The following is a 17,095-nucleotide window of genomic DNA, read 5'->3' on the forward strand; positions in this document are numbered from 1 at the left end:
GAATAGGTGCTGCCAGCAATAGACAGAATATAGACACAAAGTCAACATACAGAATATACAATATAAATACAGGAAACATAAAACTCTGGAGTACAGGCTGATATACAATGAGGATATACAGGTAACTGCCAAAATAATGGAAACACTTAAGTAAATGAGGGATACAAAGTGTATTGAAAGCAGGTGCTTCCACACAGCTGTGGTTCCTGAGTTAATTAAGCAATTAACATCCCATCATGCTTAGGGTCATGTATAAAAATGCTGGGCAGGCCATTATTTTGGCTATTATTCTGGCTACGGCTATTCCCCCATAGGATGACAATGCCCCCATCCACAGGGCACGAGTGGTCACTGAATGGTTTGATGAGCATGAAAATGATGTAAACCATATGCCATGGCCGTCTCAGTTACCAGATCTCAACCCAGTTGAACACTTAGGGGAGTTGCTGGAGAGGCACCTGAGACAATGTTTTCCGCCACCATTAACAAAACACCAAATTATATAATTTCTTGTGGAAGAATGGCGTCTCATCCCTCCAATAGAGTACCGGGAACTTGTAGAATCTATGCCAAGGTGCATTGAAGCTGTTCTGGCTCATGGTGGCCAAACGCCCTATTAATCAAATACAATTGTATTTGTCACATGCGCCGAATACAACAGGTGTAGCCCTTACCGTGAAATGCTTACTTACAACCCCTTAACCAACAACGCAGTTTTAAGAAAATAGAGAAAAATATTTACTAAATAAACTAAAGTTAAAGAAAATTAAACAAATAAAAATAACACTATAAAATAACAATAAAGAGGCTACAGTGAGGGAAAAAATTTTTTAGATCCCCTGCTGATTTTGTACGTTTGCCCACTGACAAAGAAATTATCAGTCTATAATTTTAATGGTAGGTTTATTTGAACAGTGAGAGACAGAATAACAACAACAAAAATCCAGAAAAACACATGTCAAAAATGTTATAAATTGATTTGCATTTTAATGAGGGAAACAAGTATTTGACCCCCTCTCAATCAGAAAGATTTCTGGCTCCCAGGTGTCTTTTATACAGGTAACGAGCTGAGATTAGGAGCACACTCTTAAAGGGAGTGCTCCTAATCTCAGCTTGTTACCTGTATAAAAGACACCTGTCCACAGAAGCAATCAATCAATCAGATTCCAAACTCTCCACCATGGCCAAGACCAAAGAGCTCTCCAAGGATGTCAGGGACAAGATTGTAGACCTACACAAGGCTGGAATGGGCTACAAGACCATCGCCAAGCAGCTTGGTGAGAAGGTGACAACAGTTGGTGTGATTATTCGCAAATGGAAGAAACACAAAATAACTGTCTCCCTGGGCCTGGGGCTCCATGCAAGATCTCACCTCGTGGAGTTGCAATGATCATGAGAACGGTGAGGAATCAGCCCAGAACTACACGGGAGGATCTTGTCAATGATCTCAAGGCAGCTGGTACAATAGTCACCAAGAAAACAATTGGTAACACACTACGCCGTGAAGGACTGAAATCCTGCAGCACCCGCAAGGTCCCCCTGCTCAAGAAAGCACATATACAGGCCCGTCTGAAGTTTGCCAATGAACATCTGAATGATTCAGAGGAGAACTGGGTGAAAGTGTTGTGGTCAGATGAGACCAAAATCAAGCTCTTTGGCATCAACTCAACTCGCCGTGTTTGGAGGAGGAGGAATGCTGCCTATGACCCCAAGAACACCATCCCCACCGTCAAACATGGAGGTGGAAACATTATGTTTTGGGGGTGTTTTTCTGCTAAGGGGACAGGACAACTTCACCGCATCAAAGGGACGATGGATGGGGCTATGTACCGTCAAATCTTGGGTGAGAACCTCCTTCCTTCAGCCAGGGCATTGAAAATGGGTCGTGGATGGGTATTCCAGCATGACAATGACCCAAAACACACGGCCAAGGCAACAAAGGAGTGGCTCAAGAAGAAGCACATTAAGGTCCTGGAGTGGCCTAGCCATTCTCCAGACCTTAATCCCATAGAAAATCTGTGGAGGGAGCTGAAGGTTCGAGTTGCCAAACGTCAGTCTCGAAATCTTAATGACTTGGAGAAGATCTGCAAAGAGCAGTGGGACAAAATCCCTCCTGAGATGTGTGCAAACCTGGTGGCCAACTACAAGAAACGTCTGACCTGTGTGATTGCCAACAAGGGTTTTGCCACCAAGTACTAAGTCATGTTTTGCAGAGGGGTCAAATACTTATTTCCCTCATTAAAATGCAAATCAATTCATAACATTTTTGACATGCGTTTTTCTGGATCCTTTTTTTGTTATTCTGTCTCTCACTGTTCAAATAAACCTACCATTAAAATTATAGACTTATCATGTCTTTGTCAGTGGGCAAACGTACAAAATCAGCAGGGGATCAAATACTTTTTTCCCTCACTGTATATACAGGGGGTACCTGTACTGAGTTAATGTACCATTTTTTGGGGCCTTCCTCTGACACCGCCTAGTATATAGGTCCTGGATGTCAGGAAGCTTGGCCCCAGTGATGTACTGGGCCGTACGCACTACCCTCTGTAGCGCCTTACGGTCGGATGCCGAGCAGTTGCCATACCAAGCGGTGATGCAACCGGTCAGGATGCTCTCCATGGTGCAGCTGTAGAACTTTTTGATGATCTGGGGACCCATGCCAAATCTTTTCAGTCACCTGAGGGGGAAAAGGCAGGTTACCTTCGCTTTCTTGGGCACAGGGACTGTGGTGGTCTGCTTGAAACATGTAGATATTACAGACTCGGTCAGGGAGAGGTTGAAAATGTCAGTGAAGACACTTGCCAGTTGGTCCGCGCATGCTCTGAGTACACGTCCTGGTAATCCGTCTGGCCCCGCGGCCTTGTGAATGTTCACCTGTTTAAAGGTGTTGCTCACATCGGCTACGGAGAGCTTGATCACACAGTCGTCCGGAACAGCTAGTGCTCTCATGCATGCTTCAGTGTTGCTTGCCTCGAAGCGAGCATAAAACGTATTTAGCCCATCTGGTAGGCTCGCGTCACTGGGCAGCTCGCGGCTGTGTTTCCCTTTGTAGTCCGTAGTTTGCAAGCCCTGCCACATCTGACGAGCGTCAGAGCCGGTGTAGTAGGATTTAGTCTTAGTCCTGTATTGACGCTTTGCCTGTTTGATGGTTCGTCTGAGGGCATAGCGGGATTTGTTATAAGCGTCTGGATTAGTGTCTCGCTCCTTGAAAGCGGCAGCTCTAGCCTTTAGCTCGGTGTGGATGTTGCCTGTAATCCATGGCTTCTGGTTGGGATATGTACGGTCACTGTGGGGATGACGTCGTCGATGCACTTATTGATGAAGCCGTTGACTGACGTGGTATATTCCTCAATGCCATTGGATGAATCCCGGAACATATTCCAGTCTGTGCTAGCAAAACAGTCCTGTAGCGTAGCATCCGCGTCATCTGACCACTTCCGTATTGAGCGAGTCACTGGTACTTCCTGCTTTAGTTTTTGCTTGTAAGCAGGAATCAGGAGGATAGAATTATGGTCAGATTTTCCAAATGGAGGGCGAGGGAGAGCTTTGTTCACGTCTCTGTGTGTGGAGTAAAGGTGGTCTAGAGTTTTATTTTTTATTTTGTTGCACATATGACATGCTGGTAGAAATGAGGTAAAACGGATTTAAGTTTGCCTGCATTAAAGTTCCCGGCCACTAGGAGCGCCGCTTCTGGAAGAGCATTTTCTTGTTTGCTTATGGCCTTATACAGCTCGTTGAGTGCGGCCTTAGTGCCAGTGTCGGTTTGTGGTGGTAAATAGATGGCTACGAAAAATATAGATGAAAATTCTCTTGGTAGATAGTGTGGTCTACAGCTTATCATGAGGTACTCTACCTCAGGCGAGCAATATCTCGAAACTACCTTAGTATTAGACATTGCGCACCAGCTGTTATTGACAAATAGACACACACCCCCACCCGTAGTCTTACCAGACGTAGCTGTTCTGTCCTGCCGATGCACGGAAAACCCAGCCAACTGTAAATGATCCACTTTATGTTGCCGTTTCCTTTATAATTTATGGTGGGGATATTTTACAGTGGGGATATATCTAGAACGTGAAGTCTATGAATAAGAAGAGATCAATAGATCCCACCCTCCCTGTCATGGGGCCATCAGGGCCTGTATTCGTAAAATGTCTCAGGGTAGGAGTGCTAGGATCAGTTTGCCTTCTAGATCATAGTACATTTGATTAAATGGATAGGAGGGACCTGATACTAGTTCAGCACTCTTACTCTGAGACGCTTGATGAATACGGACCCTGATCTTCTCTGTATTACCTGTGTAGATGTGTACCATATCACGTTCATTTGGCCCGAGGACAAGGAAGTGGTGCAGCGGTTAGAGCGCCAGAAGGCTGTGTCAGAGGAGCAGCTTGTCGCCCAGCTGATGCAGCACCATCGCAAGGTTCACGCCCTGCGCAAGACCTACCTCAACTGCCTGAAGAGCATTGACGCCGACCAACCGCATGTGGACGTGTTTGACCAGGGTGAGAAGACCACTCCCAGCTAGCACATTTGGTTCCTTGGAAGTTCTGGGAAAGTATGTTTTTGGTTTGAAGGGAGGTTCTGAGAATGTTTTACTCTGGTTCCTTGAATGTTTTCCTGGGAGGTTTCATTAACGCTCTGAGAACAGAAATGATAGGTTGGGGGCCTCCTGAGTGGCACAGCGGTCTAAGGCACTGCATCGCAGTGCTAGAGGCGTCACTACAGACCCTGGTTAGTTCCCAGGCTGTGTCACAGCCGGCCGCGACCGGGAGACCTATGAGGCGCCGCACAATTGGCCCATCGTCATCCGGGTTAGGGGAGGGTTTGGCCGGCCGGGATGTCCTTGTCCCATCACACTCTAGCGACTCCTGTGGCCGGGCGCATGCATGCTGACACGGTCGCCAGTTGTACTGTGTTTCCTCCGACACATTGTTGCGGCTGGCTTCCGGGTTAAGCGAGCAGTGTGTCAAGAAGCAGTGCGGCTTGGCAGGATCGATTTCAGAGGATGCATGGCTCTCGACCATCGCCTCTCCCGAGTCCATACGGGAGTTGCAGCGATGGAAAAATACTGTAACTACCAATTGGATATCACGAAATTGGGGAGAAAAGGGGGTAAAATACAATAAAAATGATTTGGAGGTTTTTGTTTCAATAAGACTTTTAATAACACTGCTAGCTTATTTTGGGTTCACTTTTTTTAAACTCCAAGCACAGATTGGACAAATGAAAATAAATGTCCTTAGGCATTAATCATTGTGACACAGCATCAGTGAGTTATAATCTTGTGTTCTCTATCCATGGAATTAGTCCACTGCGCCACCAGGATGGAGCTAGCATGTCATGTATTTTTACACATACAAAGCTGTTCATTTTAGTCTATTCAAACATACCCCATTTCAAATGAAACAAGCACTCATTAAGATCAGAGGTGCGTTCAGTTCGATTGAACGTTTGCTACGTTACAGAACGGTTTGTACTGAACGACACGTTTCCCCAAAACGTTCTTGTACGTTCTTGAACAGACTTTGAGGTTAGTTTGCTCCCTTTTGGTTGGTGTGGTGAGGTGTGGCTTGAAGCAATGAGTGACGTATTTACAGTGCCTTGAGAAAGTATTCATACCCCTTGACCTATTCCACATTTTGTTGTGTTACAGCCTGAATTCAAAATGGATTAAATTTTTAAAAAAATCTCACACATCTACACACAATATCCCATAATGACGAGGTAAAAACATGTTTTTAGAAATGTTTGCACATTTATTGAAAATGAAATACAGAAATGTATCATTTACATAAGTATTCACACCTCTGAGTCAATACTTTGTAGAAACACCTTTGGTGGCGATTACAGCTTTGAGTTGTCTTGCACATCTGGATTTGGGGATTTTCTCCCATTCTTCCTTGCCCAATTTCTCAAGCTCTATTAAGTTAGACAGGGAGCGGCGATGAACAGCAATCTTCAAGTCTTTCCACCGATTTTCAATGGGATTCAAGTCTGTGCTTTAGCTGGGCCACTAAAGGACTTTTACTTTCTTGTTCTGGAGCCATTCCAGTGTTGCTTTGGCTGTATGCTTAGGGTCATTGTCCTGTTGGAACGTAAATCTTCGCCCCCAGTCTAAGGTCGTTTGCACTCTGAAGCAGGTTCTCATCAAGGATTTGCCTGTATTTGGCTCCATTCATTGTTCCTTCTATCCTTACCAGTCTCCCAGTCCCTGCCGCTGAAAAGCATCCCCATAGCATGATGCTGCAACCAACATGCTTCACGGTAGGGATGGTGTTAGACGGGTGATGAGCTGTGCCTTGTTTTCTCCAGACATAGCACTTTGCATTCAGGCGAAATAGTTGTTGGTTTTTCTCATCAGACCACAGTCTTTTGCCTTATGATCTCAGAGTCTTTCACGTGCATTTTTGCAAACCCCAGGCGTGCTGCCATGGTAGCCACTCCTGAGAAAAAGGCACGTCTGGCCACTCTCCCATAAAGCCCAGATTGGTGCTATAGAGACTGTTGTCCTTCTGACAGGTTCTCCCATCTCAGCCAAGGAACTCTGTAGTTCATTCAGAGTGGTCATTGGTCACCTCCCTGACCAAGGTCCTTCTTGCCCGTTTGGTCGGACGACCAGCTCTAGGCAGAGTCTAGGTAGTTCCACATTTTTCAATTTCCCAATGATGGAGACCACTGTACTCTTGGAAATGGTTTTATACCCTTCCCCAGATATATGCCTCATCACAATTCTATCTCGGAGATCTACGGACAGTTCCTTAGACTTGGTATAGTTTTTGCTCTGACATGCACTGTTAACTGTGGGACCTTATATAGACGTGTGTTTCTTTCTAAATCATGTCCAAACAATTCAATTGGCCACATGTGAACTCCAATCAAGTTGTATCAAAGGAAATTGGATGCACCTGAGCTCAAATTGGAGTGTCATAGCAAATACTTATGTAAATGAGATATTTCTGTATTTCATTTTGAATACATTTACAAACATTTCTAAAAACATGTTAAAGTAATGAAATACTAAGAAAATTATGTTTTTTTGTCAAGTTCTGTAAATGTGCTGAGAATGTTCCAAAGCCAAGCAACTATCCTGCACCATTCCCAGAAAGTTGTGGAAAGGTTGTATGCAAAATAACCATAGGACAACCACGCTCTCACCAAGCTCTAAGAAATACATGGTTCTCAGAACGTTATGTGCTAGCTGGGGTGTATGACTGCAGACTAGAACACCACTCTAAGGGGTCCAACTTCAAACATAATATGCTACATGTTTCCAATTATCTGTCCTTCCTCTTAAAGTGTGCACTTGTTCCTTTCACTCCAAGGAAATGACTGGGATAAGAAACATGGTGGAAACTCTAGCCCATGCCTTCACCAATCCAATACTTTTAGGTTTGTGGGAAGTAGTGAAAGAGTGTATATATTATTGGGACGAAGGACGCAGCCATATAGAAGGACACACTTCTTTAAACCAGAAGAAAATACTCACTGACTGACATATCTCCATATTCCACAGTTAGTACACTGATAAAAATTCAAACGCAACATGTGAAGTGTTGGTCCTATGTTTCATGAGTTGAAATAAAAGATCCCAGAAATTATCCATAATCCATCCACCTGACAGGTGTGGCATATCAATAATCTGTGCTGGGGTCAATAAAAGGCCACTCTAAAATGTGCAGTTTTGTCACACAACACAATGCTACAGATGTCTCAAGTTTTGAGGGAGCATGAAATTGGCATGCTGACTGCAGGAATGTCCACCAGAGCTGTTGCCAGAGAGTTTAATGTTAATTGCTCTACCATAAGCCGCCTCCAACGTCATTTTAGAGAATTTGGCAGTACATCCTCACAAACACAGACCACGTGTATAGCGTTGTGTGGGCGAGCGGTTTGCTGATGTCAACGTTGTGAACAGAGTGCCCCATGGTGGCGGTGGGGTTATGGTATGGTATGGGCAAGCATAAGCTACGGACAACGAGCACAATTGCATTTTATCGATGCCAATTTGAATGCACAAAAATACTGTGACGAGATCATAAGGCCCATTGTGAGGGGGTATCTGTGACCAACAGATGCATATCTGTATTCCCAGTCATGTGAAATCCATAGATTAGGGCCTAATGCATTTATTTCAATTGACTGATTTCCTCATATGAACTGTAACTCAGTAAAATCAATGAATTTGTTGCATATTTTTGTTCAGTATAGTAATGACTTACATAAATCCCCTCTCTTTGATGTTTGGCTACCTGAGACAGTGATTGACAATGGATGACAGTCCCTCCCATCACGGGCTTCAGAGGCTTTGTTGCACAGCATCAAAGCCTCATCACCACATAATCTCAGTCTGCGTCCCAAATGGCACCCTATTCCCTATATAGTGCACTACTTTTGACCAGAGCCCAATATATAGGGAATAGGGTGCTATTTGGGACACACTCTCAGTGGCCTGCTGCCCCTCCACGGCCACCCCTTCTGGCGGGATGTCAGCACTGCACTGCAGCAGACCCATGGGGAGGTTTTGATTCCCCTCCCTGTCAGCCCAGCTGACGGACGGGGAGTTTGCCTAAGGCAAAGCTACAGGCGAGGGGAGGAGGAGCAGCCGTCGCAGCCTTCAGCCACACCATTAAAGCCATCTGAATACAACCTATCTGAACATCACCACCACTCAACAAAATAGTTCTGTCATTCTCTCTCTTAAGATTACTTTAGCCCAACCCCTGCAACAGATACACATACAGGTTTTGGAGAGGTACGGGGGCTGCCACACTGGCGTCTGTTGTGGGGGAAAAGTGCTTTGCTCAAGGGCACAACAACAGGCAATGTCATCTAGGATTTGATACCAGCAACCCTCCGGTTGCCAGCTCACTTCTCGACAGATTTTACCTCACGTGTTTTTTTTATTTTATTTTTTATATATAATGGAAAAGTGGTGCGTGCATATGTATTCACCCCCTTTGCTATGAAGCCCCTAAAAAAGATCTGGTGCAACCAATTACCTTCAGAAGTCACATAATTAGTTAAATAAAGTCCACCTGTGTGCAATCCAAGTGTCACATGATCTGTCACATGATCTCAGTATATATACACCTGTTTTGAAAGGCCACTAAGCAAGGGGCACCACCAAGCAAGCGGCACCATGAAGACCAAGGAGCTCTCCAAACAGGTCAGGGACAAAGTTGTGGAGAAGTACAGATCAGGGTTGGGTTATAAAAAAATATCAGAAACTTTGAACATCCCACGGAGCACCATTAAATCCATTATTAAAAAATGGAAAGAATATGGCACCACAACAAACCTGCCAAGAGAGGGCCGCCCACCAAAACTCACGGACCAGGCAAGGAGGGCATTAATAAGAGAGGCAACAAAGAGACCAAAGATAACCCTGAAGGAGTTGCAAAGCTCCACAGCGGAGATTGGAGTATCTGTCCATAGGACCACTTTAAGCCGATACTCCACAGAGCCGGGCTTTACGGAAGAGTGGCCAGAAAAAAGCCATTGCTTAAAGAGAAAAATAAGCAAACAAGTTTAGTGTTCGCCAAAAGGCATGTGGGAGACTCCCCAAACATATGGAAGAAGGTACTAAAATTGAGCTTTTTGGCCATCAAGGAAAAAAATGCTATGTCTGGCGCAAACCCAACACCTCTCATCACCCCGAGAACACCGGCAGGGACTGGGATCCGAATCGAAGGAATGATGGATGGCACTAAATACAGGGAAATTCTTGAGGGAAACCTGTTTCAGTCTTCCAGAGATTTGAGACTGTGACAGAGGTTCACCTTCCAGCAGGCGAATGACCCTGAGCATACTGCTAAAGCAACACTCGAGTGGTTTAAGGGGAAACATTTAAATGTCTTGGAATGGCCTAGTCAAAGCCCAGACCTCAATCCAATTGAATTGTGGTATGACTTAAAGATTGCTGTATACCAGCGGAACCCATCCAACTTGAAGGAGCTGGAGCAGTTTTGCCTTGAAGAATGGGCAAAAATCCCAGTAGCTAGATGTGCCAAGCTTATAGAGACATACCCCCAAGAGACTTGCAGCTGTAATTGCTGCAAAAGGTGTCTCTACAAAGTATTGACTTTGGGTGGGGGGGGGTGAATAGTTATGCACGCTCAAGTTTTCTGTTTTTTTGTCTTATTTCTTGTTTGTTTCACAATAAAAAAAATATTTTGCATCTTCAAAGTGGTAAGCATGTTGTGTAAATGAAATGATACAACCCCCCCAAAAATACATTTTAATTCCAGGTTGTAAGGCAACAAAATAGGAAAAATGCCAAGGGGGGTGAATACTTTCGCAGGCCACTGTATATAATTGTAAATAAGATCATCTTGGAGAAGTAGCAATCACCCAAATAAAAATGATGCATTCAGGAGTATATTTGTGAAACTGCACATTTTGGAAATTAGCTTTAAACGGTAAAATTTTCACTCCGCCCCATGGCAAAATGTGTAGAATTGCAGGAAATTTGCTTTCAACTAGAATCCTTAGTTTCTACGTCCATTTTTGGGCATACAGTGCATTTGGAAAATATTCACATTTTGTTATGTTACAGCCTTATTCTAAAATGGATTAAATCGTATTTTCCCCTCATCAATCTACACACAATACCCCATAAGGTCCTCTGTAGCTCAGCTGGTAGAGCACGGCGCTTGTAACGCCAAGGTAGTGGGTTCGATCCCCGGGACCACCCATACACAAAAATGTATGCATGCATGACTAAGTCGCTTTGGATAAAAGTGTCTGCTAAATGGCATATTATTATTATTATATTATAATGACAAAGCAAAAACAGGTTTTTATCAATTTTTGCACATTTATAATTTTTTAAAAACGGAAATATGACATTTACATAAGTATTCAGACCCTTTACTCAGCACTTTGTTGAAGCACCTTTGGCAGCGATTACTGCCTCGAGTCTTCTTGAGTATGACGCTACAAGCTTGGCACACCAATATTTCGGGAGCTTCTCCCATTCTTCTCTGCAGATCCTCTCAAGCTCTGTCAGGTTGGCTGGGGAGCGTCGCTGCACAGCTATTTTCAGGTATTTCCAGAGATGTTTGATCGGGTTCAAGTCTGGGCTCCGGCTGGGCCACTCAAGGACATTCAGAGACTTGTCCCGAAGCCACTCCTGCGTTGTTTTGGCTGTGTGCTTAGGGTCCTGTTGGAAGGTGAACCTTCGCCCCAGTCTGAGGTCCTGAGCGCTCTGGAGCAGGTTTTCATCAAGGATCTCTCTGTACTTTGCTCCGTTCATCTTTCCCTCGATCCTGACTAGTCTCCCAGTCCCTGCCGCTGAAAAACATCCCCACAGCATGATGCTGCCACCACCATGCTTCAAAGTAGGGATGGTGCCAGGTTTCCTCCATACGTGACGCTTGGCAGTCAGGCTAAAGAGATCTTGGTTTCATCAGACCAGAAAATCTTGTTTCTCATTGTCTGAGAGTCTAGGTGCCTTTTGGCAAACTCCAAGTGGGCTGTCATGCCTTTTACTGAGGAGTGGCTTCTGTCTGGCCACTCTACCATAAAGGCCTGATTGGTGGAGTGCTGCAGAGATGGTTGTCCTTCTGGAAGGTTCTCCCATCTCCACAGAGGAACTCTGGAGCTCTGTCAGAGTGACCATCGCATTCTTGGTCACCTCCCTGACCAAGGCCCTTCTCCCCCGATTGCTCAGTTTGGCCGGGCGGCCAGCTCTAGGAAAAGTCTTGGTGGTTCCAAACTTCTTCCATTTAAGAATGATAGAGGCCATTGTTCTTGGGGACCTTCAATGCTGCAGACATTTTTGGTACCCTTCCCCAGATCTGTGCCTTGACACAATCCTGTCTCGGAGCTCTACAGACAATTCCTTCAACCTCATGGCTTGGTTTTTGCTCTGACATGCACTGTCAACTGTGGGACCTTATATAGACAGGTGTGTGCCTTTCCAAATCATGTCCAATCAATTGAATTTACCACAACCAGCCCCAATGCACTGTGATACCCTTTGCACGTTAACAACTGGCTTATGTGATCATACATGACAGTGCAAGTAATCTAACAGAGTTATTGTGAAGCACAAGAGATTAACGGTTTAGTATTATTTTTGCATTGGTAAATAGTGTCATACCTTTTGTATGGAAATGTACCCGAGTGAACCCTCTTCATAAAGACACAACCAAGACCATACTTTGCAAATTAGATGTAATTTATAACAATCTTTGCAGATTCATTCTTGGATGCCATTATAAGACGCATCATTGCAAAATGTATGAATCACTAAATTGGCTGTCACTCCCAAACAGAAGACAACTCCATTGGTAACTATTTATTTTTTAAATGTATCAACTTACATTTCCCTGTATATATTAAGACTCACAGTACTCTTTTCGACAACAGCAGCAATGACATATTCCAAGGGTACATCATGAGGTTGGATTAAGATCTTTCAGATACAAAGGCCCAATTGACTGGAATAATTTACCTATAGAAATCAGGACATTAAAATCACACATTGATTTTAAGAAAGCACTTTTTCAAATGTTAAGAACAAACTGTTTGTGTTTTTAACTATTACGAACATCGCTATGATGAGATATTTGTAAATATGTATGTACAGTGAAAGAGATTTTGTTTAACAAGTAATGTATTTTTCTCAAAAAGTTTAGAATTTGGTTCCCATATTCCTAGCACACAATGACTACATCAAGATTGTGACTCTACAAACGTGTATGTATTTGCAGTTAGTTTTGGTTGTGTTTCAGGTTATTTTTTGCCCAATAGAAATGAATGGTAAATAATGTATTCTGTCATTTTAGAGTCACTTTTATTGTAAATAAGAATAGAATATGTTTCTAAACAAGATCATACCCCCAAGACATGCTAACCTCCCCTGTAATTGGTAATGTTGGGAGGTTAACATGTCTTTTGGGTATGATCTTTGACTCCGTAACCATGGTAGCATCCACATTAATGTAAAAGTGTTTAGAAACATATTCTGTTCTTATTTATAATAAAAGTGACTCCAAAATGACACAATACATTATTTACCATAAATGTATATTGGGCACAAAATAATCTGAAACACAACCAAAACGAACTGCAAATGCATCCTACACGTTTTTAGAGTCACAAGCTTGATGTAGTCATTGCATGCTAAGAATATGGGACCAAGTACTAAACTTTTGACTATTTTATTTATTTATAAGGATCTTTAGGGGTGTCAATAATTTTGACCCCTACCTTTGTGAGAAAAAAAGTATTACTTGTTAAACAAAATCTCTTTCTCTGAGCAATTGTATTAGTATAGTAGAATAGAATTTCCCCTTTTTTTTGCATACAATATAGCTCAGTATTTGAATTATTTATTTTATACCGTCATTATAGCTCATCTTTATCAAGGGTGTTAATAATTTCGGACACCACTGTATGTCTTATTAGTGATATTAGCAGTAGTTTTATTAGCTGTAGGCCTATTAGTAGTTGTATAACAACTTTTTTGTTATTAATTTATTATTTTATTGTTATTATTATTATTATTAGACAGTAGTTGCCATATTCTTGTTACTAAGTATTGTTTGTTAATTTGGGTTTTTATTTGGACACTTTTGAAAACAAGATGGTTTCATCCTGCAAATGTTTTAATAAATATGTGTAAGTGTTCTAGCTATTCCTATATCAAGATTGTCACGACCGTCGTAAAGGAGAGTAGACCAAGGCGCAGCGTGTGAAATGAACATGACTTTATTATATTAAAGTATCTAAATAACAAACAAAACACGACTCGTGAAGTCCACGGTTACACTGACTGCATAAGGAACAAAAACCCACAAACACATGGTGAACACAGACAGTTTAAATATGGCTCCCAATCAGAGACAACGAGCCAACAGCTGACACTCGTTACCTCTGATTGGGAGTCACTCAAACAAAGAAATACAACAACCTAGAAATAGACACAACAGAACTACCAACATAGAAATAAACACATAGAATGCACACACCCTGGCTCAACATAATGAGTCCCAGAGCCAGGGTGTGACAGTACCCCCCCCTAAAGGCGCGGACTGCGACCGCGCCTCAACTAACCAAAACAGGGGAGGGCTGGGCGGGCATACCTCCTCGGTGGCGGTTCTGGCTCCGGCCTTGACCACCACCCTTCAATACACCCCCCAATGCGCCCCTGGTCCAGTCTGGCCCCGCCGGCTGGAGCAGGACTGGACTTAACAGGAGCGGTCCTTTCCAGGCTGTCGACTCGCACCCCTGGCTTGGTGCGTTGAGGAGGAATGGGCCTTACCAGGCTGACTTCTCGCACCCCTGGCTTAGTGCGAGTGGCAGGAACAGGCCGGACCGGGCTGGCGACGCGCACCGTAGGTTTGGTGCGAGTGGCAGGAACAGGCCGGGTCGGGCTGGCGACGCACACCGTAGGCTTGGTGCGGGTGGCAGGAACAGGCCGGACCGGGCTGGCGACGCGCACCGTAGGTTTGGTGCGAGTGGCAGGAACAGGCCGGGTCGGGCTGGCGACGCACACCGTAGGCTTGGTGCGGGTGGCAGGAACAGGCCGGACCGGGCTGGCGACGCGCACCGTAGGTTTGGTGCGAGTGGCAGGAACAGGCCGGGTCGGGCTGGCGACGCGCACCGTAGACTTGGTGCGGGTGGCAGGAACAGGCCGGACCGGGCTGGCGACGCGCACCGTAGGTTTGGTGCGAGTGGCAGGAACAGGCCGGGTCGGGCTGGCGACGCGCACCGTAGACTTGGTGCGGGTGGCAGGAACAGGCCGGACCGGGCTGGCGACGCGCACCGTAGACTTGGTGCGGGTGGCAGGAACAGGCCGGACCGGGCTGTGGAGACGGATAGGAGGCCTGGAGTGAACAGCTGCCACCACCCGTCCTGGCTGAATGCCTACCCTCACACACTCTGTGTGAGGCATCCGCACAGGACGTACAGGGCGGTGTACCCCTGGCCTGGTGGCCTCCTGGATTCGCCCCATCTTTGCCTCCGTCGTCCATGCCGTGTGCCCCCCCCTAAAAATTTCTTGGGGTTGCCTCTCGACCCTCCGACGCTGCTCCCACGTCCAGGTTGCCTGTTCCTGGACACGCTGCTTGGTCCTGGTATGGTGGGTTTTTCTGTCACGACCGTCGTAAAGGAGAGTAGACCAAGGCGCAGCGTGTGAAATGAACATGACTTTATTATATTAAAGTATCTAAATAACAAACAAAACACGACTCGTGAAGTCCACGGTTACACTGACCGCATAAGGAACAAAAACCCACAAACACATGGTGAACACAGACAGTTTAAATATGGCTCCCAATCAGAGACAACGAGCCAACAGCTGACACTCGTTACCTCTGATTGGGAGTCACTCAAACAAAGAAATACAACAACCTAGAAATAGACACAACAGAACTACCAACATAGAAATAAACACATAGAATGCACACACCCTGGCTCAACATAATGAGTCCCAGAGCCAGGGTGTGACAAAGATAGATAGCATTTGGTAAAGAAAGCTCTTAGCAATGCTTTTGCTAAAATAACATAATTAAAATTGTGACACACTAGAGACGAACAGAATTTAGCTGTAGTTTATACATTTTCAATATGAATTAACTGATATTCTTGTTAACCATCACTTACAACTTTAACACTGTTTCCAAGGTAACATATGCTTACTAGGCTATGTGGATAACTTAAAATAAAATACTTATGTGAATCCCCTCACTACAGAATCTACCACAAAGGACCAAGCAAACAGTTTCTGAATGAATACCTACTGGGCACCGATGTCAGTTCAACGTCTAGTTTTGATTTACATTTGGTTGAGTTGTCAACTAACGTGAATTCAACGTGAAATCCCCCCAAAAATATTCACCATGTCATTGGATTTAGGTAAAAATTTTGTGAAAAAACAATGAAATTCCCTTACGTTAAGGACTTTTTTCAAATCCTATCAGTTTTCCACATTGGTTGAAATGATGTGGAAATAATGTTGATTCAACAAGTTTTTGCCCGGTGGGTAGGATTCAGTTAAAGACATTTTTAAAGACGTCCTCCAGATATTTTTTTACTTTTACTGTTGAAGTATAAATACAGCAAAGTACACACACTAAAGGTGTGCTATAATGACATACCTGGACCACCAATTGAGATGTGCCTTTTGTTAAGTAAATCAGGTGTTAAATGAGGTGAAAAGGAGAACTGGATTGCCACTTTAATGCTGTGATTGTTGTCTCCTCCCACAGTGCTGACGTACATTCTCTCGCAGCACCGTTCTGTGGCCCCTCACACCCCCAGGGTCCTCCTCTTTGGTCCCCCTGGCTCAGGCAAGAGTCTGCAGGCGAAACTTATCTCTCAGAAATACAACATTGTCAATCGTAAGTTCTCACCCAGAACAGTTCTTCACTGTCCTTCTCAATGTGTTCACCATACTATTGCCTTTACCTGGCTCTACAGAATACTCATTGATTGAATTTGTACTACTCTGGGTTATGGTGTTAAATTCAAAATGGGTTTTAGAAGTACTTCTTATGATACAACTTTTGGATGTTAGTTCGACACAAATAATATTTTGCCATGTTCTCTAGTGTAGCCACAGAAACCGACAGAATGCGGTTATATTAATTGCGGTGTTCCTGTTTGAATGCAGTTTATAACAGAATGCGTTTATCCAATATTGACTCCCAGTTTGCAAACCAGATACAGTGGGGAGAACAAGTATTTGATACACTGCCGATTTTGCAGGTTTTCCTACTTACAAAGCATGTAGAGGTCTGTAATTTTTATCATAGGTACACTTCAACTGTGAGAGACGGAATCTAAAACAAAAATCCAGAAAATCACATAGATTTTCACATGATTTTTAAGTAATTAATTTGCATTTTATTGCATGACATAAGTATTTGATACATCAGAAAAGCAGAACTTAATATTTGGTACAGAAACCTTTGTTTGCAATTACAGAGATCATACGTTTCCTGTAGGTCTTGACCAGGTTTGCACACACTTCAGCAGGGATTTTGGCCCACTCCTCCATACAGCCTTCTCCAGATCCTTCAGGTTTTGGGTCTGTTGCTGGGCAATACGGACTTTCAGCTCCCTCCAAAGATTTTCTATT

The 17,095-nt window shown here is 44.0% G+C and overlaps 1 protein-coding gene across 1 annotated transcript in view; it reads left to right on the forward strand.

Moving 5' to 3' along the window:
* Positions 1 to 17,095, forward strand: part of ak8 (adenylate kinase 8) — a 79,300-nt gene that overhangs the window by 28,641 nt on the left and 33,564 nt on the right. The window contains exons 9-10 of the mRNA XM_084176478.1: positions 4,308 to 4,508; positions 16,224 to 16,355. Of these exons, the coding sequence (XP_084032604.1) occupies positions 4,308 to 4,508; positions 16,224 to 16,355 (333 nt within the window). The remainder of the gene's footprint in view (positions 1 to 4,307; positions 4,509 to 16,223; positions 16,356 to 17,095) is intronic.

Source organism: Coregonus lavaretus (genome assembly GCF_964263955.1).
Source record: "Coregonus lavaretus genome assembly, chromosome: 14".
NCBI classification, from domain to species: Eukaryota; Metazoa; Chordata; class Actinopteri; order Salmoniformes; family Salmonidae; genus Coregonus; species Coregonus lavaretus.